The sequence below is a fragment of the Emydura macquarii genome, unplaced genomic scaffold, assembly GCF_026122565.2.
Source record: "Emydura macquarii macquarii isolate MOO-44397 ecotype Brisbane River unplaced genomic scaffold, CSIRO-AGI_Emac_v2 contig_306, whole genome shotgun sequence".
NCBI lineage: Eukaryota > Metazoa > Chordata > Testudines > Chelidae > Emydura > Emydura macquarii.
The window spans coordinates 7,308,747-7,332,082 of NW_027130443.1; the positions used below are offsets into that span (position 1 = coordinate 7,308,747).

At 40.3% G+C, this 23,336-nt stretch overlaps 1 protein-coding gene across 7 annotated transcripts in view; it reads left to right on the top strand.

Annotated features, from left to right (window-relative positions):
• RFX2 (regulatory factor X2) overlaps nt 1-23,336 on the top strand; it is a 137,430-nt gene that overhangs the window by 86,950 nt on the left and 27,144 nt on the right. For 3 of the 7 annotated variants that reach the window (XM_067558004.1, XM_067557995.1, XM_067557977.1), the window contains 5 exons: nt 6,079-6,191; nt 9,773-9,862; nt 10,622-10,701; nt 12,682-12,946; nt 20,069-20,143. In XM_067558004.1, the coding sequence (XP_067414105.1) occupies nt 6,087-6,191; nt 9,773-9,862; nt 10,622-10,701; nt 12,682-12,946; nt 20,069-20,143 (615 nt within the window). In that variant the 5' untranslated portion in view covers nt 6,079-6,086. The remainder of the gene's footprint in view (nt 1-6,078; nt 6,192-9,772; nt 9,863-10,621; nt 10,702-12,681; nt 12,947-20,068; nt 20,144-23,336) is intronic. The other 4 variants (XM_067558013.1, XM_067557983.1, XM_067558021.1 and 1 more) reach the window with 3 other exon arrangements.

The following is a 23,336-nucleotide window of genomic DNA, read 5'->3' on the forward strand; positions in this document are numbered from 1 at the left end:
GTTTGATATGAAGAGGTGTAGTAAATGCTGGTCTTAATCTTGCATTATTGAATATGGATGCTGCTGAACTGTCATGTCTTTTTGTTGCTCTGTCATATCTATCTGTCCCATTTTCCTTCTGAAATATTTTTATTTAAAATGGTGTATGTTTTTCCCTGGGACTCTATTGTGAACTGAAGCTAGAACAGGCAAAGGTGTGTGTCTGAGAGCCTCTGCTATCAACTACAGGTGCAGATCAGCACTTCAAGTTCAGCACTTCATGTGAAAAAATTGTAATTGGGCTGTTTTCCACTGTTCTATCTTAATATGAAATCCTCAGATGAAAGGAATAAAGTGAAGATTTAGTATTTTTTAATATTCTGCATTTCTAAATATTTAGCTTTGCTACTGACTCACTGCTTTTCTTTAGGCCAAGTTACTTAACCAATTGCTTTTTATGCCTTAGTTTACCATCTGGGTGTAATAACTTGTCCACAAGGAAATATTGTGAAGCTTAATTAGTAGTTGTGAAGTGCTTTGAAATCCTTAGGCGTCAGGGCCGTTTGAAGACCTTTGTAGGCGCTAGGCACACTTGCCTTCGTAGGCCCCCCGACCGAAATAACTAATTTGATTTTAAGTTATTAATACATAGTTTTTAAATAAAAATAAAAAATGATATATACACATTTTTTTTTGTAGGCCGTGAAAGTTTCGTAGGCCCTAGGCACTGTGCCTATTGTGCCTAATGGATAATACGGCCCTGTTAGGCGGAAAGCATGAAATATAAAGTAGTAACATTCTGTTAGTATTTTATAAAAATCTCCCTCCTAAGCTTCCCCCCCACGTGGCTGAATTGTCTTTTTATGTGATGTTTCACTTTACAAACTTTTCTTTAAACATTTGCCAAAATATTGTTAAAAAGATAGAAAATATCGTAGAATTTTAAATAAAATCTGGTGGCCAAATAAACTTTATAAAAATGGTGAACTGAAATTTTTTCCCCACAAAATAATTTAATATAAACTTTTGTCTCTCAAATGCTCAAATAATTTTCTGAAAAACATAATTGATCTAGTAATTTATAATGTGATATCTACATTGATTGATGGTTTTGGACTGGGGAAGGAAGAGTCTCTCTACTGTTTGATTATTTTTTTTCTTGTGTAATTTTTACTTTGGGTTAAAAAATAATAGAGAATAAATTAATATTGTTGCTACGGTGCATGTCAAATATGTTATTGGCACCCTGGTTTCCATGGGCATCAGTATTAGTACCACCCAGTGGCATGCTTCCTGATTTATATAATCCTTACTCTTTTAAAAGATGTATATGATTAGTACAAATGGCAACATCACAACTTTTTTCATGTACTTCTTTGTATTAAAATAGTGTGTAAATAGGCACACCATTAAAGGAGCACCATAATGATTCACTTATGCCTTGGTTGTGAAAGAATCTTAAGAATATGGGACTACTCTCCTGCTTAAAGTTAGCCATGTGCTTGTATACATTGCTGAATCGGAACCAGAATACTGGAGTAAAGTTAATGCAATATTTTCTCATAGGCAGATTTCCTGCCCTGACACTGAGCAGCAGTGATATTATACATTTAAGGCATCAGCATGTAGTTTAGAAACTTCAGTTTGGGCATTCGCAAGCTCTGTTAAAATGTTCTGTAGACAGATACTTGCAATTCTTCTTTAAGACCCCAATTTTGCAATTGTGTACCCCACATAGAGTCCCATTGAATTCAGTGGAGCTCTGCATGGGTGCTGGGTTGCATCCATCTACAGTCAATTGCAGGATCAGGACTAAGTTTTACTTTTTATTGTTTTGTTTTTAAGCCTGGGAATTGGTAGTGATTGGCATTTCCCTTGTTACAAAGTGTTACAAAGTTACAATAGACATGCATGGGGAAAGCTATGTAATATTTACTCTTGAGCTGTCTATTTTTATTTTTATTTTTTCCTCAGTGCAGCGCTGACCTGTGGAAAACATTTTGAAACACTTATCTTTGTTTTCCCCGTGTTTTAAGGCATGTCCAGACGAGATGGATTAAAACGGACATGACAAATCATACTAAGGCAGAGTGGTTTATGAATTAAACAGTAAACGTTGGAATGTGTGAAAATTGCCCTCTATCAGCAATTTTCAGTGTTTTTAGTATTACTGGTATTTCTGTAATGCCTTTGGGTGTTAACATTCTGAGGTGGATACTTTAGATAGGAAAGTAATTGTTACCACTTTTTTTCTTTACAAATGGGAAAACAGACATAGGAGAGGGGAAATGACTTGCTCAAGGTCACAAAGCAAGTTGGTGGTAGAACCAGAAATAGAACCCAGAAGTTTATTAGCTTTTTCTGTATTTCCTTTCCTGTCACTGCTGTTTGCTTGGATACCAAGATAGCTGTGTGTAAACAGAAGGTTTCCAGAGTACAGCAGCCTGCTGAATTTAGTGATGATGCAATCCAGAGTTTAGACCTTTCCAGTCACTTCCATAGTGGTGAACAGTGATGTCACAATCACTAGCTTGTCCCATCACCAGTTGAATTGGACAAGCAGAGTTTTAAAGTTTGCCTTAATCTGTGAATGAATGTTTTTTAAAAGGCCCCTTCTTACTACAGAGCTGTGCCCCATGTGTGTGCTCAGAATCTGGTCTGCTGACTTCACTGGTAAAAATAATTGACTTCTTTTTACTCTTCTTAGCCATGCAAGAGCCAACACAGCCGAGAGCGTCAGCTGTGGATTCTATTCCTTCTTGTGAATCATAAACAGATTGGAATTACAATTGTTAACAAATCATTTTCATCTGTACAGATCCAGTGAGACAAATGGGATTGCGCAGGTGTCACTTCATTAGTTGGCTACCAAGCTCCATCTACCACTTTGGTGTCCTCCTGACATCAAGATCAGATGGCAAATGTGGCTTGACTGTGTGCCACTTTCTATTCTTTATGCCAAATCTAATAGGGGTAGCAGTGTAAGCAGGGGAATGGGCTCGCTATTGTGGGGAACTTTCCTGGCTCATATACTACTCCCAAAAGCCTCTGCGGCTAGTTGCACTGTGGGATAGCTACCCACGGTGCACTGCTTTGATTGTCGACCCAAGCACGGCTAGTGGGGACGCAATTCTCCGACGCAATGAGTGTGGTGTGATCACACTCCTCCAACTTCTAAAATTCGGCGGGTGAAAGTCGATTTAAAATAAATCTTCACTCCGCTGTGCAGACATACCCTAAGTTTCAGTAAGGAACTAGCAGTCCCCTTACAGTAGCAAAATTCGCATAATTGAAATATAGCAGAACTTACATTTGAGCAACTGTGTCTGCATTAGGAGCAATTAATCTAGAATGTCATGGAGTTGGTGCCCCCAGGACAGGTTGGAAACTAGATATAACAGTGAGTCCCTTTACAACTTGTAGTGGGCATCCGTTTCACAGATGTGAACAGAATTTCCCAAGTGCTATGTGAGAAGTTAGCAGCTGTACTCCTGTTGACATAAATCAGAGTTGTGCATCTAAGTCAAGGCTCTTCACTTTAACACTCAGGTTTGGTCAGCACTTAAAAGTTATATCGGCTGAGCTACATTGGCCACGGGTGTGAAAAAACATGCCTCTGACCGACAGAGCTGTACTGCCAAGCCTCCCAGCATGAACGCAGCATAGATGCAGCTAACATCATTTGGGGAGATGGTGTTCCTACAATGACAGAAAAATTCCTTCTGTTTTTGCATACTGCATTTATACTAGCAGGCTATGCCAGCAAATATATGCCAACAAACCTATGCCAGCAGAGGCTCTGTAGTGTAGACACAGTATTAGCTCTAAATGACAGAGTAAGGGGAGGCTTTCAATGGCACAAATGGGAGTTATGCATCCAGCCTCCATTGACTTTTAGTGGAAACTGGATGCTTGACTTTCATTTGTGCCTCTGATCTCTTCTTTGTGCTCCTCGCCACTCCTCTGTGACATTCAGCTCCTGTGCAAATGTTCGCCCAAGACACAAGGCAACACTGTGTATAGACTTGCAGAGAGTAGGTGTCATCGAGTGTAGGAGTTCTGTTTATGTTCTAAGCTTGTCAGCAGTACAAGTGAATCTTAGAAAAAGGCATAAACATATTTGCCTCTTCGGTTCCCAATGGAGGCATGGAAGAGCTTTGAACGAACGAGGAAATTATCCACGGAGGATTTTACTTTGTTAAAAAATCACTATGTAAAATGTCTTTCTGGGACTCCAGATCACATTTGCTCAGTTTACAAATCAATGGCTTTTCTAATTGCCAGTGCTGCAAACTTCACTTGGGATCTGAAAATCCAGCTGGGTTGTCTCTGTTTATGGCATCATCATGAGTAACAGAGACTGCAGTTGTAACAAATCTAACAATGTTCCTTGAGGCGGTTTATTCCCTTGTTTATATTAGATGTTTACATTTACCTTCTTCACCAAAGGTCTTGTACTGGTCAGCTGTTTACTTGCAAATAATATGGGCCCCAGGACTGGTAAAGATGTAATGCTATTTCTTAACTTCGGGGAGAGAATTATTCTTTTGTATATATAAATTGGTTACATTGCACTGATGCAACTGGAATCTTTTTATAAAGAAGAATTTTTAGAAACTTTTTTTCAAACATACATTCAGGCAGTGAGGCAAAGAAGCAGATATTCGATATAGTGCAGTTGTATGGAACCCTATTCTGCACACAGTTACCAAGGAGGATGGAGAGTATATGACTTGGTGCCTGAGAAGAGGATGTGAACTATGATGAAGAATATGACTTGGCTTTCTCTTGTTTCTGCAGTGTTTGGTTCTTGATCCTTAGCTGTATTTTGAGCAGTGATCTAAGACTATTTTATTCCTGTATCTGTCTTCTCCCTTGCCTGTCCAGGAGAAACATAAAAGAGAAAATGACTCACAAGCTGTTCGGGGCTGGGTGGAGTTGAGAGAAAAAAACATGATTGCCTAGGCCAGAGCTGGCTGGAAAAATTAAAAAATAACTTTTTGAAAAATATTAACGTTTCCATTTTGCAGTGGTCAAAACAGAATAATCTCTTGTTCACTTCCCCACCTCCCCAACTTTTCTGTGAAATTTTTGGGGAAAAAATCAATTTTTTTCATATTAGAAATTTTCAATTTTCAGTCCCTCTCCCCACTTGCTTTTCTTTTTTCCTCTTTGCCATGGAGTTCAATAAAATGAATAATATCCAGAGTTTGGAGTTTTTTCTCCATTTTAATTTTTTAAATTTTTCCTTTTGCCTCTAACTTTTTTTTTCCACAGTTAAAGAAGTTTTGAAAAGTTAGTGTCAGAGGGAAAGATCTAAATAAAAGGGGAAAATGGAAGGAGCATGAGAGAGAGACAGACACACACACACCCTTTAGGAGTCTACATTCTGTTGCATTCAGTGGCAAAAAGGGAAGAAGAGAGAAAAAACAAAACCTCAAGGTTTGGAATTTCTAAATCTTTGGTTTTGATGAGAAACCAGAAAGTGGGCATGGGGGGTTTAATTACTTCTTTTAAGCTTTCAGTTTGGAGATAAAAGATCACTTTGTAGTTGTTTGTTTAAAAAACAGCTACCAAAATCTGCTTTACTCAGGGTGTCCCCACCATTGCAGGAGGGGTATAGTTCTAACACACTGTATCTGTGTTACATTGCTGGGTACAAAATCAAATTGTTTGGCACTTGGCTTTGTTTAAACACTTAGAGGTAATTAAATGTGCTAAGACTGGGTAGGAAAGAAATTGCAGTTCTTGATCTTCTAATGTGTTTCTGTCCCAGTGAAGAGTAGCTGCACTTCTGCTATGACAATAATTTCCCAATGCTATTTTTTGTTGTTATATTTATATTTAGAAACACTTTCTGCTTCTTCTCTTTCTGTGAAACATTTGTGTAAATTTCTCTTAATATATACAGGGGTAATACTGGAACCAAGACTAAAAAGAATCCTCCAATTAGGAAGGTAGTTACCTTTCTCTGACAGGCCATAGACCTTCCACTGGTATTTTATTCTTTTGGACTCATTACATGAGTGCCTTTACTTTGAGAACTGTAAGTGAGTGGAGTGTCTCTTCTCTGTCTGATCTTCTCTGTGCTCTCTCTAGCAGTGAGCATGCAGAATTCAGAGGGTGGATCAGATTCAGCGACTTCTGTGGCACTGCGTACTTCTGCGTCAGCTCAAGCTCCAGTAGTGCAGCCAGTGCCAGCCTCCCAGCAGGTAATGTTGCTACAGCTGTTAATGCTGTCTCCATGGAGAATAAACCTAATTTTAATGCTAAATATGGTTTAATTCTTGGCTCAAAGGATTTTGTTGAAAAACCAACCTGAAGCATGCGTGTGTGTGTTTATGTAAGTGGTGGTGAAGCCTACTTAGATATTGCATTGATAAATGCCATAGAAATGTGTTTAATAAAAAGATACACTTTGCTTTAAGGCATGAGACTTGGATTTTAACTTAGCTATGTCGCCAAGAAATCTCTTTCCTGCCAATTTGGTGTTTGCTCCATTGCAGTGTCCTGATGTCATTATTTGATGTGTCAATAAAACAATAAAGATGAGATGCAAATTTGTACCACATCATTTAAAAAGGTATCTCCTGGAGTTGAAAGGTATCAAAATGAGCAGAATTGTATGGGGGTGGAGGGTATCAGAAAAAACCTCCTCAGAGTGATATTTTGGGGGAAGAGGGTGATTTTGGGGTATTTTCTTCACTTTTTGAGTGTGTATTGCTTTGACAGATTTGCATAAATATGACATGTTTGAAAGCTTTTGTAATACTAGAAAAATTAGGTTCTAATTTCAATCTGTGAATGAAAACTTTATTAAAAATATTAAAGGGAAGTGATGAGAAAATTGAGATTCTGCATATGCCTTTTATGGAACTATGAGAAAGTTTTTATATAACTGTTCAGAAGGGATGGGGGACAGGCGGAAGGATGGAGTCATTGTTGATTGGAGAGAGAAGTGTAGCTAATGGGTAGAATCAACTACCATTGGATGTTGAAGAAGGGAGTGGTTGGAATTGGGAACTGCTGTGGCACATGGTTTGCTAGAATTTTGAAATTGCTCTGCCCACCTTCCAGAGCATAATGTTATAAAGCTGGCCAGCTCATGATCTTTTTTTGATCTTCAGTGTCGATTTCACAAGGAGGTTGTTTCTCATTCTAATGATTAAAGGATGGGAATATAATTAATGCCATCAACATCATTTAATGGAAAATAGCTCTTGTCAAGGAAACCTGACCTCATTTTTTGAGATTACAGGTTTGGTTGATAAAGGTAACTGCGTAACTTAAAAGGTAACTTAAACTTTTGTAATGCATTTGACATAGTACCACACAAAATTCTGATTAAAAAAATTAGCAAAGTAGAATATCAATCAAGGACATATTAAATAGATTAAGAACTAGCTAACTGACAAATCTTAAAAGTAGTTGTCAATAGGGAATCATCATCAAATATTGGGGCTGTTTTGTAGAGGGGGTTCCACAGGAATCGGTATTTGGCTTGACGCTATTCAACATTTTCATCAGTTATGGAAATAAATATAAAATCACTGCTGATAAAATTTGTGGATGATATACAGACTGGGGGAGTAGTAGATAATGATGAGGACAGGGAAGTCATGCAGAGCCATCTGGATCACTTGGTAAGATGGGCATATTCAAACAAAATGTGTTTTAATACAGCCAAGGCAAAGGAACAAGGAAAACAGGCCATACTTACAGAATGGGGAACTGTATTCCAGAAGCACTGACTCTGAACAGGATTTAGGGGTCATAGTGGACAAGCAACTGAATGTGAGCTCCCGGTGTGATGCTGTGGCAAGAAGGACCATAGTGAATTAATGGGGGAATAGTAAGTAGGAGGAGGGATGGTTTTTTACCTCTGTATATGGCATTGGTAAGACCAATACTGGAATACTGTTTACACTTTTGGTCTCCGTATTTTGAAAAGGATTTTGAAAAATTGGAGAGGATGAAAAAAAAGAGCCACAAAAATGATTTGGGGGCTGGAGAAAAGGAGTGAGTGACAGCGGAGTTCTATCTGCTTAATATATCAAAAAGAAGAGAGAAGTGACGATAAGATTAGCGTATAAATGCATTCACCAGGAGAAAATGCTGGGTACTAAACTGTTCTTTAATCTAGCGGAGAAAGGCAGAAGAATGCATAGCTGGAAGCTGAAGCCAGACAAATTCAAATTATAAATAAGATAGAAATTTATGGGGTTTTTAACCATTGGAACAAGGTACCAAGGAAAGTGGTGGATTCTCTATCTCTTAATGTATGTCTTCAGATCAAGACTGGATGCCTTTCTGGAAGGTATACTTTAGGCATACATAGGCTGTGCTTTACTCATACACAAGTTATTGGGGTCAATACAGGAGTAACTGGGTGAAATTTAATGGCCTGGAGGTCACACTGGATGATCTACTGATCCCTTCTGGCCTTAAACTCCATGAATCTATGAAACAAGTGATTGTGTGGAGTGAAGTAATGAAAACAGATGACTCTTCTTAAGTAAAATGTAAAGTAGTAAGGTAGAAAAGCATCGTGTGTCTCTCAAAAAAGTCTAGTAAATCATTTTATTCAGATTTATTTAGTAGCCCATTTGACCCTGAAGAAGCATTGCTTATTAAAGGAATAGCAGAATATTGCTCTGAAGGAGCAGAATATAGAGTTTGATCCTGGAAGATCAATTTTGAATACCACAGATGTCATCAAAATATACCCACACTAAAAATTTAAATTCCTCTTCCAGGCCTTCCAGCAGCTGTTCAACATTAGTTTCATTCTGAAGCAATTTCTGTTCATCTTCAAAACTCCAAATATGTTCCAGGTCAATTTGTGATTATGCCATTAAGAACAACTGAAAAGGCAAAGACTTAAAGATTTCAACTTCTTATCAAGTTTTTTCATGCTAACATCACCTTTAATGTAGCACAAAGAGAGCAATTTGAAGAAATGATTGAAGCAATTTTCTTTGGACAATCTCATCCAGATAGACTTAGACTTGCAGACCCATGGCTAGATTCTGCAAGCAAACACTAGAGGGAAAAAAATTAAAGGAAGCAGTGGGAAAATCAACTTTGACATTAGTGTAAGATGGTGGTTCGAACATGGGAAATTATGCAATAATGGCTTCAAGGATCCAGAATTAAAAATGCATTTCAACTTAATTTTATTGGCTCTACATCTGAAAAGAGACAACTCAGAAGGGGCTAGTGCTCATCCTGGCACTGAATGGAGATAAATAAATGTATTTGCTTTGTAACTTGTAGGGATCATAGCAGAAGTGGACCTTGAAAAAGTGCAGTGGTCTGGGGTAGCAGTTTTTTAAGAGTTTTCCCTGCATAGGAGAAATGCAGGCATGGGGAAAGGTGCAGAGATTTTCCATTATAGTTGTGATCGGCCTTTTGTTTTAAGACCTGCTTTTTTATTAAGCAACTGTTTCTGTTATTATCTGGGGTGGTTGTTTAAACCAAGTTTCACTTAAAGATGGGCCCAAGCCAAACCATTTGGATCCACATCTGAGCTTCCCCCAAGTTTAAGGTATTGGATTTGGATCCATGTACAGTTTAGTCTAAACTACAGTGAAATAGAAAATGTGGGGAGCCTTTAGGAAAGAGAGTGTGTGTGGGTAGCCATCAAGTGTGGTGGGGCTGCTGCCTTTTTTGGGGGATTTGCCCCAAATCCCTAGAAAGTGTATTGCAGGAAATGGCCTAGCCAGAATGTGGTGTTCTGGGACTTACCGTAACACTGAGTCTAAATGCACATTTCTCTTTTTTATTCTTTCAGAGAGTTTTGGTTCAAACAACAGCCTCTGCTCCCAAAGGAGCACAGATGCAGCAGATCTCCATTCCCAGAGTTCAGCAGGTCCCACAGCAGGTAATGTCAGTGGAGTGGAAGACCAAATGCTGTTGCCATGCAGTCATCATCTGAAAGCAAACAGAGCCTGCAGCTCCTCCTTTACCCACAATGTCCATCATGTGCTGCTTGAAACTATATAGAGTGTCTCATTAATTAATTAAAATGTGGATTTTTGTAGAGTAGTGTCTGACCAGAGAACTTGAGAGGGCAGGGAGAGCCATTTTCTCTGTCCTTTCATGTGGTTATTCCTTATTTTAGACTGATAATAAAGGAGATTCTCTCAAGGTTGTTTAAGGTTTAAAATCAAATTTTCCTCAGCAGCTGTCTTTCCAGGTTTCACTTGATAGAGTCTAGGGAAAGATTTATTTTAAAATTATTTTTATAAATATTAAAAAATAATTTCACACTTCTGTAAAGATTACTCTACAGCCAAATTGTTTTTAAAAATATCCTGAATTACATACACATAGTAGGTCCAAACAAGTGGTTGTGCTGATGAAGTGTGTTTGCATGTACAGAACAGATCGGTGTGAGAACAATGTTGTTTGTGCAAACAATTGCCCATATATATTTTACTTGTGTGAACTTTAATGTCAAATTTTTAAAAAATTAGGCCTTTAAAAAATAAAGATACATGAAGAATAGGACAAATATAAAGTTAAAGTTAATGTTCATTCTGAAACAGCTTTAAGTGCCTTTTAAAATGTTAATTGCATGCGTGTGTGTGTGCTTGGTAATAATTCATCTATAAACCCAGGATTGTCACATTTGTTTCAGGTGCAGACTGTGCAGCATGTATACCCAACCCAGGTCCAGTATGTGGAAGGAGGAGAGGCTGTCTACACCAATGGGACCATGTAAGAGTCTCTGTCTTTCACATTACTAGGGCCAATAAATACCACTCTGACAGAAATTAAAGTTCATTTTGCTTTCTTTGAGAGACAGAGCACAATTGTGTACTCACTGCAAGGTGGAGAGACAGTACACAAAAAGCCTAATTCTCCAATTCATACACCCATCTAGCAGCTGGGTACGGTATTGGCCCTTATGCTCTCCCCTATACCAGGACTGCTCCGTTCTAGTGATGCTGCAGGCACTAGCTCCCATAAGGGGAGGGGGAGGAAGAGGAAGAGGAGAAGCAGCACACACTAGACTGTGTAAACGAGTGTGGCAGTGGCCATGCTGCTTCTTTGATGCTGGAGGCATTGAGCGTGTGTGAATCACAAGGAGATTGCACCCTAAACCACATAGAGCTCACTCTATGTAAGTGGATTCTGTATTCCTTCTTCAAACCTTGTGTATCTGCTAGGGAGCTGGGGTTTTAAAAATGGAAACTCCACATAAATGAAACACAATTCTCACTGGAAGGAAGGGCCTTTATAAGGTTTCCTCTTCCCCACTTCTCCACCTGAAAGCCTCTTTGTGCTCTTTCTCCTGGGAATTGTGGGGTTGCTACCTGTTCTGTCTTTCTATGGTGCTCCCAGCTTTGTTGGGATGATCCATATGTCCTGCAAGTCTAGATGGACAATAATAAGGCTCAAAATAACTCCCTTGGCCCAGGAAATATCTTCATGCAGCGCCATCATATTGCATTACCTTCTGCTTGTTCCATGTCACAACATCACGTCGCCATGTGACGGTGCCCTACTGCACAAACTTGTGAGAATACAGACCCTGGATCAACGTTGCTGGTTCTTGCCCATCTTGCCCTTTCCCTGAGTGTGATGGCTGTTAATGGGGTAAATGCAAGATTGGATTATCTAGCACTGGCACTTCACTAGACTTCTTGGGCAGTTCCTGAAATTTATCATCAGAGATGGTACCCCCCCCTCCCCCCCCACCGCCCCAAAAACAAAAAACCAACAACAATTATTTATCGAGAAATTAAAAAAAAAAATTCTTGCAATTTCCTGTAAAAATAATTGTTTTTCAATTAAAAAGCAAAAAAAAAAAAAAAAGTGAAAAAATCAATTTCTAGTTTTGAAACATTTAAATCAAAATGAAAATTTTGGGCAAAATCTTTACGTTTGGTCAAAAAATCCATTTTTATTGAAAAATATGTTTTGATGAGAAAATTTCAACCAGCTCTATTTACCAGAGATTCTTCAGCAATAAAGGTCAAATTTTCGAAAGCACCTCAATGACTTAAAAACCTAAGTCTCATTTTAAAAATGGATTTAGGCACTTAGGAGCGTCAGGCCAGTTCTACAAGAGAAACGTTTGCCGGGATAGTAACGGTGGTTAGGGTTGTAAAGTTTTTTGTTTTTGTTTTTTTTTAAAACATTTCTGTACCAGCAAAAACCCCAGTGAAGATGCAATTTTTACCAGTTTAGCTTATTTCATTTGGCGAATTGACACCGGAAAAAGCCTTTTTTTGCCTTTATAAGATGTGTCTACACTGTGAGGGTTTGTTGGTAGCAAACATTTTTCAGTGTAGACTAGGCCTCCGTCTCATTAAAAGTAAATGGGGCTTAGGCTTCTGTGTCATTTAGTTATTTTTGAAAATTCTAATTACTGAAGGGCAAGGCTGTCAGAAGGTTTCTTCTAGGGCCCTGTGCTCTATCACACTGTGCTCAACACTCTACCTCTGACAACCCAAATGTTCTACAAGGCTTAGCTTGAGGCCTGCTTCAAGGCTGTTGTAGGAGAGATTAACGTTGTCAACTGACTTCTATATCTGAGCTAAATTCAGTAGAGCAAATCCCATCTACAATGGAGTCGAGCCTTTTTAAAAAATATACTGAAGATCACAGAATCCATTGTGAGGGAGATTAGCTATTTAAGCTCCTCTCCATTCGTGTGTGCTTCACATCCTAACCTTGTTGTTCCTTTGACAGCCGAGCCGCCTACTCCTACAACACCGAAGCTCAGATTTATGCCCCCAGCAGTGCAGCTTCCTATTTCGAACCGCAGGGAGGTGGAGCTCAGGTGACTACAGCGGCATCCTCTCCTACAGCCATTCCCTCTCACAGCATGGTGGGCATCACCATGGACATTGGGGGAAGTCAGATCCTCTCCAGCTCAGGAGCCTATCTCATTCATGGGGGGATGGAAAACACTAGACACTCTCTGTCACATACTTCACGCTCCTCTCCAGCAACGGTATGTAGCCCTGCAGGTGTTGCCACTACAGGGCCAGGAATTGTTCAAGGGGAACTAAAAGGACTTCAGCAAATAAATAAGAGTTGTGTGAGTGTGTGTGTGTGTTATATAAAATATGAATGAGAGGGAAAGAACACATGCTAGTGTGGTGCAAGTATTTTATTAGCACGAGCTTGGGATGTCTCATTACTCATGAGGTTAAGGGGTAACTTGATTACAGCCTATACATTTCACATGGGTAACAAATATTTAATAAGAGGCTCTTCAGTCTTGCAGAGAAAGGTATAACATGGTGTAATGGCTGGAAGTTGAAGTTAGACAAATTCAGACTGGAAATAAGGTGTATATTTTTAACAGTCAGGTTATTTAACTGGTGGAACAATTTACCAAAGGTCATGGTGGATTCCCCATCACTGACAATTTTCAAATCAAAATTGGCTGTTTTTCTAAAATATATGCTCTAAGAATTATTTTGGGAAATTTGATGGCCTGTATTATACAGGAAGTTAGTCTAGATGATCACAGTGGTCCTTCTGGCCTTGGAATTTATGAGTCTATGAGTTTGGTAAGTAGATCATCCCAAACACATGTTGATAAAACCTTGATGCTACCCTGTACCATCATGTAGTCTGTATATGCCACATAACAATTACATTTTCAGGATATTTTAGAGTTTTAAAACATTTTTTTCTTGGGACTATATTTGTCATCTTCCTCCACCTGTGTAGTCTGGTGCTGAGTTCCCATGAGCCCAGCTGTACTGGACTCAGAAGGATAAAAAAGCTTATTTTTAGATATTAAAAAAAAAAAAAAAAAATCAGGGCTATTATCTCAGAACCTTCCAGTCCTAGAAGCAAGTGCTATTGGGTGCTAATGTGCTGTTAGAACATTGCTCCTCTCCCTTTCCAAACAGCAGGTGTATGTGGGTGTATATAAATACGTAGACTTTATTATAAATGCGTGTGACTGGCACCTGCTACATTGAGGAAAACTGGGAGCTGCTGATTGGAGAACATTCTTGAAAACTTGGCCAACAAAGTTCTCATTTCTAACCCTGCAGAGTTTTGAAATAACAGACGTTACATTTTTTTGCATTTTCATGCCTAGAAAAGTTGTTGCTGATCCAGAGCTGAATTTTGCCTGTTCTAGATTTTGGACAGGGGGTAATGGTGGTTTTTTTGTTTATTTGTTTGTTTTGAAGGTTTTTTGTGTGGGAAATTCCACATTTCTGGAGAAAGAAGGAGGAAACGTTTTTCCATCATGTTCGTTTGAGATTTGGGAGGCGGGGGAGAGTTGTTCAAGTAAATGCCAGGTGGGGCAGGATTAGTGGGAATTCATTCAGTATATGGATATTACCTTCACCTGTGTGGCTTGTACCTTTGTGTAAATACATAGATTTAATTTCAAATGCATTTGAAAAACAAAATATAGGGCCTTCCACTTATTTCTATCATGTCTGTTCTTGTCATTTTTAGTAAAATAAGTGCTGATCTTGTCACCTACGTGGGGATGTATCTTAGTTTGGAGATCAACCCGGGATTATTCATGTGTCAGGTGTTCTGATACCATAGTGATGGGCACAGTATAAGAACTGTAATAGAATTAAATGTCGATAGCAACATCTCACTAACGAGATATAATTGCTGTAGCTGTCTTGTGTTATGGGGTTTTTCCTGGCTTTCTTTCTCTCTTCTTTGGCTTCATTCAGGATTTAGGCCCTTTACTGTTGAGACAGACCAGCAGGACCAGTTCCTACTCTAAATAGCTCACAGCCTAAGGACAGATAGATAAGAAGACCGATTAACAGGAAGAAGAAATGACATAATTTAAAAAAAAGCAAATATACATGTGAACTAGAAGTGGTCTTCAAAAGGGTTGTAAATGTGGACAGATTAGGAGCTTTGCAGATGGGCTCAGGAAGGTAGAGCACTGCATATGGAGCAGTATGGAAGAAAGCACAGAGATATTCATATGGATGTTGAAAGTAGAAGAATGAGTGTAGAGAGTAGGGTGGTAACGCAAAATGAGACAAGTGAAGATAGGTGGAGAGGAGAGAGTTACCTAGGGCTTTGAAAGCAGTGACAAGAAGCTTGAATTTCCTGCAATAGCAGGTGAGGAGCCAGCAGAAAGATTCAAAGAAGGGAGTGATCTGATCAAATTGATTATCGGGGAAAAGGTCTTTAGTTGCAACATTTTGTATAGACTGAAGGGAGGGCAGCGTAGATATTAAGGAGGCCAGAGAGGAAGATGTTACTTTAATCGAGGTAGGATATAATGAGGTCCTGGATGAGAGACTCAGCTGTGGAGAGGGAAAGAAAAAGGCAGCTCATGGAGATACTGAAGAGGAAGAAGCAACAGAATTTGGGTGTGGCCTCAGTGAATAGGGAAGACGGGGAGGGTAGTGGTGCTGTCAACAGTGACAGAATGGAGGAAGATGAGAGTGTTTGGGAGGGGGATGAATGAAGCCAACAGCGAGACATCCAAGAGGAGAGGACTGATTATCTTCATATGAGAGTTCTGTGGTAAAGGGCCAGCAATCCCAAACAGGTGATAGTATAAGGAATACTTCTGGTCTTAACTTGATCTTTGCTGCTAAAGCCTGCTGAAATTCTTGCAAAGGGTGTACTGGTAAAGATTTGTGTGAACCTAAAAAACATATAAGCACGTAAAAAACCTCCCAACCTCTCTGTGTGACATTGATTATGGCTGGAATAGTGATATTCTCTATGGTCTATAGCTCCCAGCTCTAACAGATGAACTGAAAAGTAGGAGTCATGTGAAATCACATGATGTCTGTGCTAGGAGAGGGCTGTGTCATGTGTGTGATGGAATGTCCAGAGGCAGGACACCCTATTGTTTTCGTATTCTTAGCTCCCCAGAACCCCTTCTCTTCCTCTGGTCCTTTCTGAGCCCTAGTAATCCAGGTGATTTTTAGCTCTTTGCTCAGGACATGGGTTTTTTACCCATTTTCACTCTCCACCAGCTGCTCAGTAGCAGTTAATAGAGAACTGTTGTCACCTTGTACACCAGTGTTCATGAAGTGGATCAGCAAAACCTTAAATACTGCATGTCTCTGGCCTGCCGGTTGACTTTTCTTGTTGGATAACAAGGATCTAGTTCCTGTCTATCCTGGGCTAAAGCTCAAATGGAGGGAGGGAGAAATACAGCAGCTGATTTTCTTAAGGTGCTCTGCTGAACCACATTAACTCAGGCCACAAAAGCCCGGTGTCAGCCCAAAGCAATTGATATTTCCAGTTGCTGGAACTTCAGCGTTTCTTCTACTAAAGTAAAAAATCATGGCAGGAGGTGCTGTTGCCATTTTGATTAAAAGCACACACCTTTATGCAGGGCTGTAAAAGTATCTAGACACATCCTACCAGCCTTTTTTTTTTTTTTTTTTAATTTAAAACATAGCATACATATACACCTCTTTAGGGCTGTGTTTATCACTGCGTGCCTATGAGAGAGACTTGCTGCTTTTCTCTGCATTATATTGGTACATACACAATGCAGATGCTCAGCTGCCTCCGTGTCTTGAGTAGGAGAAGGAAAGGAAACATTGTCTCCCTATGACATTTTGACTCATTTCCTCAAAGCTACATTAGCAATCTTTCTGTGCTGATGAGTTCTGTTTCCTTCCAGTTATCACAGGGTGCTTGAGATGTTTCTTAGAAACCACTGAAGCCTACTGAGACCTTGAAACCAGCCCTCTTTTGAGCTAGATAGTATCTTGTGAAACTAAGGAGCACCGTACTCTGCACACCCCGTTCTGTATGTCACTGACTATTCTCTGAGTGGAAACAAATTTATTCTGCAGGGTTGGGTGCAGGAGGGAGGGGATAACGCCTAGGTACAGACACTGTGAAATCACCTCTTTGTCTACTGAATGTAACCTCAAAGATTCCACTCATTTAAGGCTCTGGCAGATTTTGGCTTTGAAAATGGGTATTGTTCTTCTTTACCTTACGGCCACCTTGTAGTGTGCAGTGAGTTACACCACAGCCTGCAACATAGGGAGTTAGGTAACATATATGAAGGAGACCATAAGCAGGGTGATCTCTATTTGGATAATAAATGCAAGGCAACAAATAGAGCAAGTATACTTACTCCTGCAGTTTCGAACCAGCGATGCTATGTGTGTGTGATCCTATAGAATTCTCTGTACCATACATCTGCTAAATGGTGGCAGGTGCCGTACATGAGCCATCTTGGCCAAGTCACCTTTGGGAAAGAGAATTGTTAATGATGCCTCTTACCTGGATATGAGTTATTAGTTACTATGACGATGTGTGCCTTCTTATCCTATCACCACAAATGGGCCATGAATAATGAGTTGCCTTGCCCTTCTCTACCACTGCACTTCTATGGAGGGGAACTGGAGGGTTTGTACCTGCCAAGACCTAAGCTTGGGTCTTATTTGCTTCACTTGTAAGCAACCAGTGCCCTCTGTCACTGACAGCTTACGCCGCTCAGGGAGCAGCATCTCTCTGTTACCAAGGTCACCAGTTGTTGCAGAGGATCTGAGAGCCTTCTGTCCAGATCTGGGCAGGCGCATAAAGGGAGGATGGTTTTTGACTATTTTGTTTTAAAAGGCATTTATTTTTAATGCTTGGCCAAAGTTTACGTAGGGGCTTTAGGAAGTCCCCACATGACAGAAACTCCACAGTTGAGTGCAAGTGGACACACCAGGCCCACACATGTGATGGAGCTGGGCACTTACACCATCTCTGTGTAATCTTGGGTGCATGGAGAGGTGGAGACATGGCCACGAGGCCTATGATTACATCGATCCAATGGGCCCAAACCCTCCTGGGCACTCTGGGAACTGGAACAGCAGCACTAGAACTATGCTCTGATCCCCTAGCAGGCTAGGAGCAGTGGACTGTGCTCCATGACCTGAATATAAATGCCATTCCCCTCCCTTCTTCCCTTTGCCCCCACCCCCTGCCTGTTTCCTTGGGCTTGGCAGGAGGGGTGAATTTCACATTCACTGAACTGGACTCTCAAGCAATTGTCTTTATTATTTATTTATTTCAACGCCTTTTCTGTTCCCTTTAAGAAAAGGCCTTTAAAGCAGCTCCGGCCCCACCCCATGAGGAAAAATCCAAAAGGGAAATAAATAAACAAGCTGAAAAGTATTTTCGTCTGACACAAAATGACAACGGTGAGATCCCTGATGGAGTATGTGTACAGGAGCAGTAGCATCGGCCTGACCCATCCCTGCAGGATTGTCTCTCAAGGCACTCTAACAATTTGAGGCAGGCTAGGTAGATACCCTTAACCATGGCTGCATTTCCATTCCTGCTTACACAGTGTTCACCGCAAATGGCATCCCTCACTGTTAGGGAGAGCATGGCTACCAACATGGAGGGTTATTGAAAACCTGGGTCCCAGTTCTCTATTGTGTAATCATTGACACAGTGCAGAGTGGCTATAAGATACCAAACCAGAACAGTAGCCTTATTCACCCACTTTGCACCGGTGTAAGTGACTGCACCAAGTGCAAGGAAATGGAGAAACCCTAGATGGGTCTAAATCAGTGTTTCTCAAACTTTTCAGGTTGGCAATTTCCCCCGTGTTATATTTTTTCTACTCTCACTTTTATAGTAAATGTATCAGTGAAATAAGCTTATATAATTTGCATGCATTTTGAGAGATTTACAGACAGTACTTGACCTTCAAGGGCAAGAGAGAGAAGGGAATCAGATTTTATTTGCTTTAGATTGTAACGATGTTCAATGCCTCGTGACATCTCCCTCCACCCCCCACATTTGCCTATTGTAACCCCTCTGGATGTTGCGAGCCACCAGTTGATCTAAGTGGCTGTTTTCCTTCCCTAAATCCTGAAGAATGTTGCCATCTGGGTGGGGTCTCCCCTTGCAGGAATACTCAGAGAAATGTTCTAGGAGATCTGGGCTTCTCTGCTGCATGTGGTGGGAAAAGCAAAATACACCTTTTAAATAACAAAATAAAAACTGCAGAGTCACTGTACAGACAGTGATCCTGAATATTCTGGTCTATTGCTGAAAAGATTGCCATCCCCAAAAGGGACAGCTTTGACTATGCATTAGCTTCTACCTCAACTATTGGGGATCTGTCTGTTCCTGAGCTTACTAATAGTCACCACTAATTACATAGCAGCTTTCATCCTGAAGGATCCCTAATGCTTTATTACAGACTGTCTATAGGGATCTCCCGCCATTGGTTTGAAGCCAGAAATGCTACACAGCTGTGTATTGAACAAGGAAATGAATGTGTAGGAAAATCAAGAAAGGCAGGATGTAGATACCCAAGGTGGAATATGGTCAGGATACCAGTGTTAATTTGCCTTCTGTTGGGTAGAGTGCCATGGTATCATGACCATGAATGACTGAGCCATTGGTTTAAACTCTGACCGAAGGGTTGACACCATTCTGCAGCTCTGATTCAGAGGGGAGAGTGCCCCATAGCAAAAGACTTTCAGGACATCGAGGTCTTGCATTCAGCCACTGACAAGGCCCAGTTCTGTTTAGCCAGTAAGATACGATAACTCATACCGCAAGGCAGTATGATTTTAGAGTGACACCATACGCCCATTAGTATGTTATCTGTAGCAGCTCTGCTGGATTCAGTATTTCATTCAACTATTATTAGTTTGTTTGTCTCTATTAGTAATTTCGGAAATGCTAATAAGCAAAGCTATTAATTTGGGTTTCACAGAGATGGGTCTGATGATAAAATGCACCATCTTTATGTGGGTCTTTATTTAGACATGCAATAGTACATTGCTACCGATGAGAATTTTTGGAGGAGTGATTCATTATATTTGTGGAGGGAAAGTGGAAGGAAAGAGACATCTCTTTAATAACAGGGAATGTAAAATGCAAATTCTGAAATTATCTTAGCTCCGTTCTTTCATCCTTAATATGTGTCCTTACTGCACAGTTTGCATGTGTTACAATAACATTTCTTTGCTGCACCTCCAGCCCATAAGGACTGTATCTCATCTACCTTGCATCTTTGTCATAAGCCTGTTGATAGAAAGCATTAATCATTATTCAGATATTAATAAAGACAAATCTTGGCTGTTGCTAACTATCTGATTTCCTTTCTTTTCTTTTTTCTCATGCACATTTTCTTTAGCTTGAAATGGCGATTGAAAACCTACAAAAAAATGAAGGGATTACATCGCACAAAAGCAGTTTGCTCAACAGCCATGTAAGTTACTATTGAACTTCACAACTTCTTCCCTGCTTTGCTAGGAGCATTATTTATAGACGTTTTGTACACCAGCTAATCTGGGCGAATGAAAGCAGCCTAAGATTTGGTCGGCTGCGTTCCCCAGGGCAGCGCTGTCCATAGAAACAACAGTGCACAAAAGCCTGCAATGATTTTTATGTTTGTTTTTCAAGATGCTCTGGATTCTGTTATCTGTCTTTGCCCCATATTTGTTTATTTAATCTGCCTTGAAATGGAAACTGCAGGCATTTAGGTAAATGCATTGAGAGGTTTGTCCCCCTTCATGGGAGCTTTGCTGGAAAACAGTTTTGTAACACTCTACGGCAACAGTCTATAGTGAATCATAACAGATGTCCCCTATACCTGTATAACAAAAGCATACCGTGTGTGTGTGTCTTGGAGTGTGTGAGAATGTATTTCTTCTTTCTATAGCCAGGAAAGGCCTTCACTGTTGTAAAGCACTTTCTTGCTGGACCTTTCTATTCTTGCTGATACCAACCATTTCTTTGCGTTGGGTGAAATTCACCCCAGTCTACTGGGCCTACACAAGGCCTTCTGTGTTATGGCTTAAGGCCCTGATCCAGCAAAGCTTAATTTTTAAGCACATAATTATGTGGGGGTAAAAGGCGCTAATCCAAACCATGCTAGAGTCAGTGAGAAGGTTCCCATTGAACTCAGTGGGCTTTGGATCAGGCCCCAAGTGTGGTTCTACTCTGAAAAGTCATGGCACCTTTTTTCACAGTCCTGATCTCTCTGTACATTCAAAGTCAGACCTGCTGACTCTATGGGGAACAATAGGATAACTTTACCACCCCCCCCATCTGCCACCATCAGCCCTGGAGAACTAACACAACTCTGCTATATTGAACTAGACTTCTTTTTGTTTCACAGGTCAACAAAACTGTTAATTTAATGGTCCAATCCTTCAAGGTGCTGAACTCTACCCTTGATGCCCTGAATGCCCTCAACTCTCATTTGAATCAGTGGGAATTGAGAGCGCTTAGCACCTTGCAGGATCAGGCTTCAAATTCTTGTGTCGTCAGATTATATTCTTGGTCACATCTGCACAACTCCACAGACGAGCAGCACAGATGAGATTATGGGCAACATTTGGTGTACAGAGTCAGTCTTATTGATGATGGTGCATAAATCAGAAATAACCAAGCTTTCAGAGCCCAGGGTGGATTAGACGGTCGGCAGTAGGAAAAATACACACTTGTAAACTTGAGCATATTTTGATATGGAAAAATACTGCAATAAATGTGGAATCCCACTCTGACTAATTTTTAAAATAGTCATGTCTCCGAGTAAAACAGCATTCATTCTGGTGGCTGGTGGACTAGGCCTGGCTATTCTGCACTATTTCACCCAAAAATAACAAAAGGAAAAGAACTTGACCGGTTTTATTTTTAAGTATAGCAACTTATTTTTGAGTTAATAGTTAATGTGCTGCTTGATCAGATTTTAGAAGAAATCTTCAGTATTGCTTTCCCTAAGTGCAATTACTTTAAACAATCATGAGATTTTTTTTAAAGAAAGTTTGATTCTTGAGTATTTTTGGGTTTGAGACTTTAGAAGTCACATGTTTAAGCTTATCTCTGCAACCACAAGGGCTAGAAACTTACTTAAAAATAAGAAAGCTGAGATTCTCCTTGTAATCACATCATTCCAGGAACTGGGGCTTTAAGATAAATACCAAAAATTGTTAGACTTACAAATAAAATCATGGGAGTTGGCAACATTGAATCTCTTCTAGTATTTCTGGAAATTTTTAAAGAGCACTGGTATCATAATTTTGACTCTAGGAAGGGCTGTAGGAGGACAGAAGGCCAAAGGGTCAGAATCTCAGGCTAGCCAGCTGTGGCTGATGATAGTCCATTACCACAGACCTGTTTCTTTTTCTTTTCCTATGTGAGGCACAAATTCTTCTGACTTTTGACATTAAAAATAAAATAAATCGCTGAATCAAGAATCCTTCGATAGCTTCCTTGTAACCATGTCCTGCTGCAAGCATGTCTTTCTGCAATGCCTTGTTGAGTAGATAAAGTAACTAGCTGGTCTGAGTTTCCTTTTTCCTTCTCCTGAGCAAACAGTTGCTGTTTCTGCTGAGACTGTTAAAAGGAATTGCTTTACAGTGTGGAAGTAAAGAACAAGAATGAAGGTTTCTTTAAATTGTCTGTAGTTTTATACTTCACATTTAGTTCTGTTATAAATAAGTTTTTTAAAAAACCTTATCTGTATTAGTGTTTGCTAAATTACCCTGCTATTAGAAATCCAAATACAACAGCATTGGCCGCTTGTGCATGAGAATCAGATAGTGAAAGGCATAAGGAGGCACAGAGTCATAGCACCATTCATGTTTGGCCTGCCCGCCCCTCCGTCATGATGGAGGGGCATCTGGGCCAAACCTGAGTAGTGCTGCAACCAACCCCCTGCACCATGTTGCAATGCCCGGAGCAGGGAGTTGCGCTCAGCCCTACAGGACAGGAGCTATCAGTGTGGAGGGAGCTCACTCTCCACCTTGCCCTCCTCCAGCAACCTCTCCTCAGTGGTAATTTTTTTGGAAGGGCTGGGTGGCCCCAGTTTCAGATGTTGCCCTGGGCTGCCAAAAACATCTGTGTGGCCCTGAGTGTCTCTTTAACAAGGAAGCTAGCTCCTCAGGGAAATTGTTAGCTAATGATAATACAGTATTAGCACCAAAAAAAGAGAAATGCACAAAAATCTTCATAACGCCTGCTTTCCAAAGCAAGTCCTTAGAAATCATTAACTCCTAACCTCCTGAGTAAGTGGAAGCACTATGAGCACATGGCACCTATGCCAATTCTTGGCACTACCTTCCTTTTCACTTCCAGGTGCGATTCAAGCTGCTGTTCACCTCTGAAGGCCTGAATGGTCTCCATGTTACCTGAGACACCTTCTCTCACCTTGTCTTTCATTGTAGCAGTTACAATTGGCTCAGAGGCTCTTGTTACTTCCTCTGACTGAATTCTTTCGCACTGGCAGCCAGACTTTTCCCTTGCAAATATGTGGCTCTGGCTGGCCCACCACAGACTGGGTCTGGGGAGCTCTGGTGCTTGATGTAAGAAGGATTTATTAGGTTTAGATTTTGTCTGATTCTCCCACTCCCTCTCTTTCACAGTTACATGGAATATACTATCTTCAACTTCGTAAA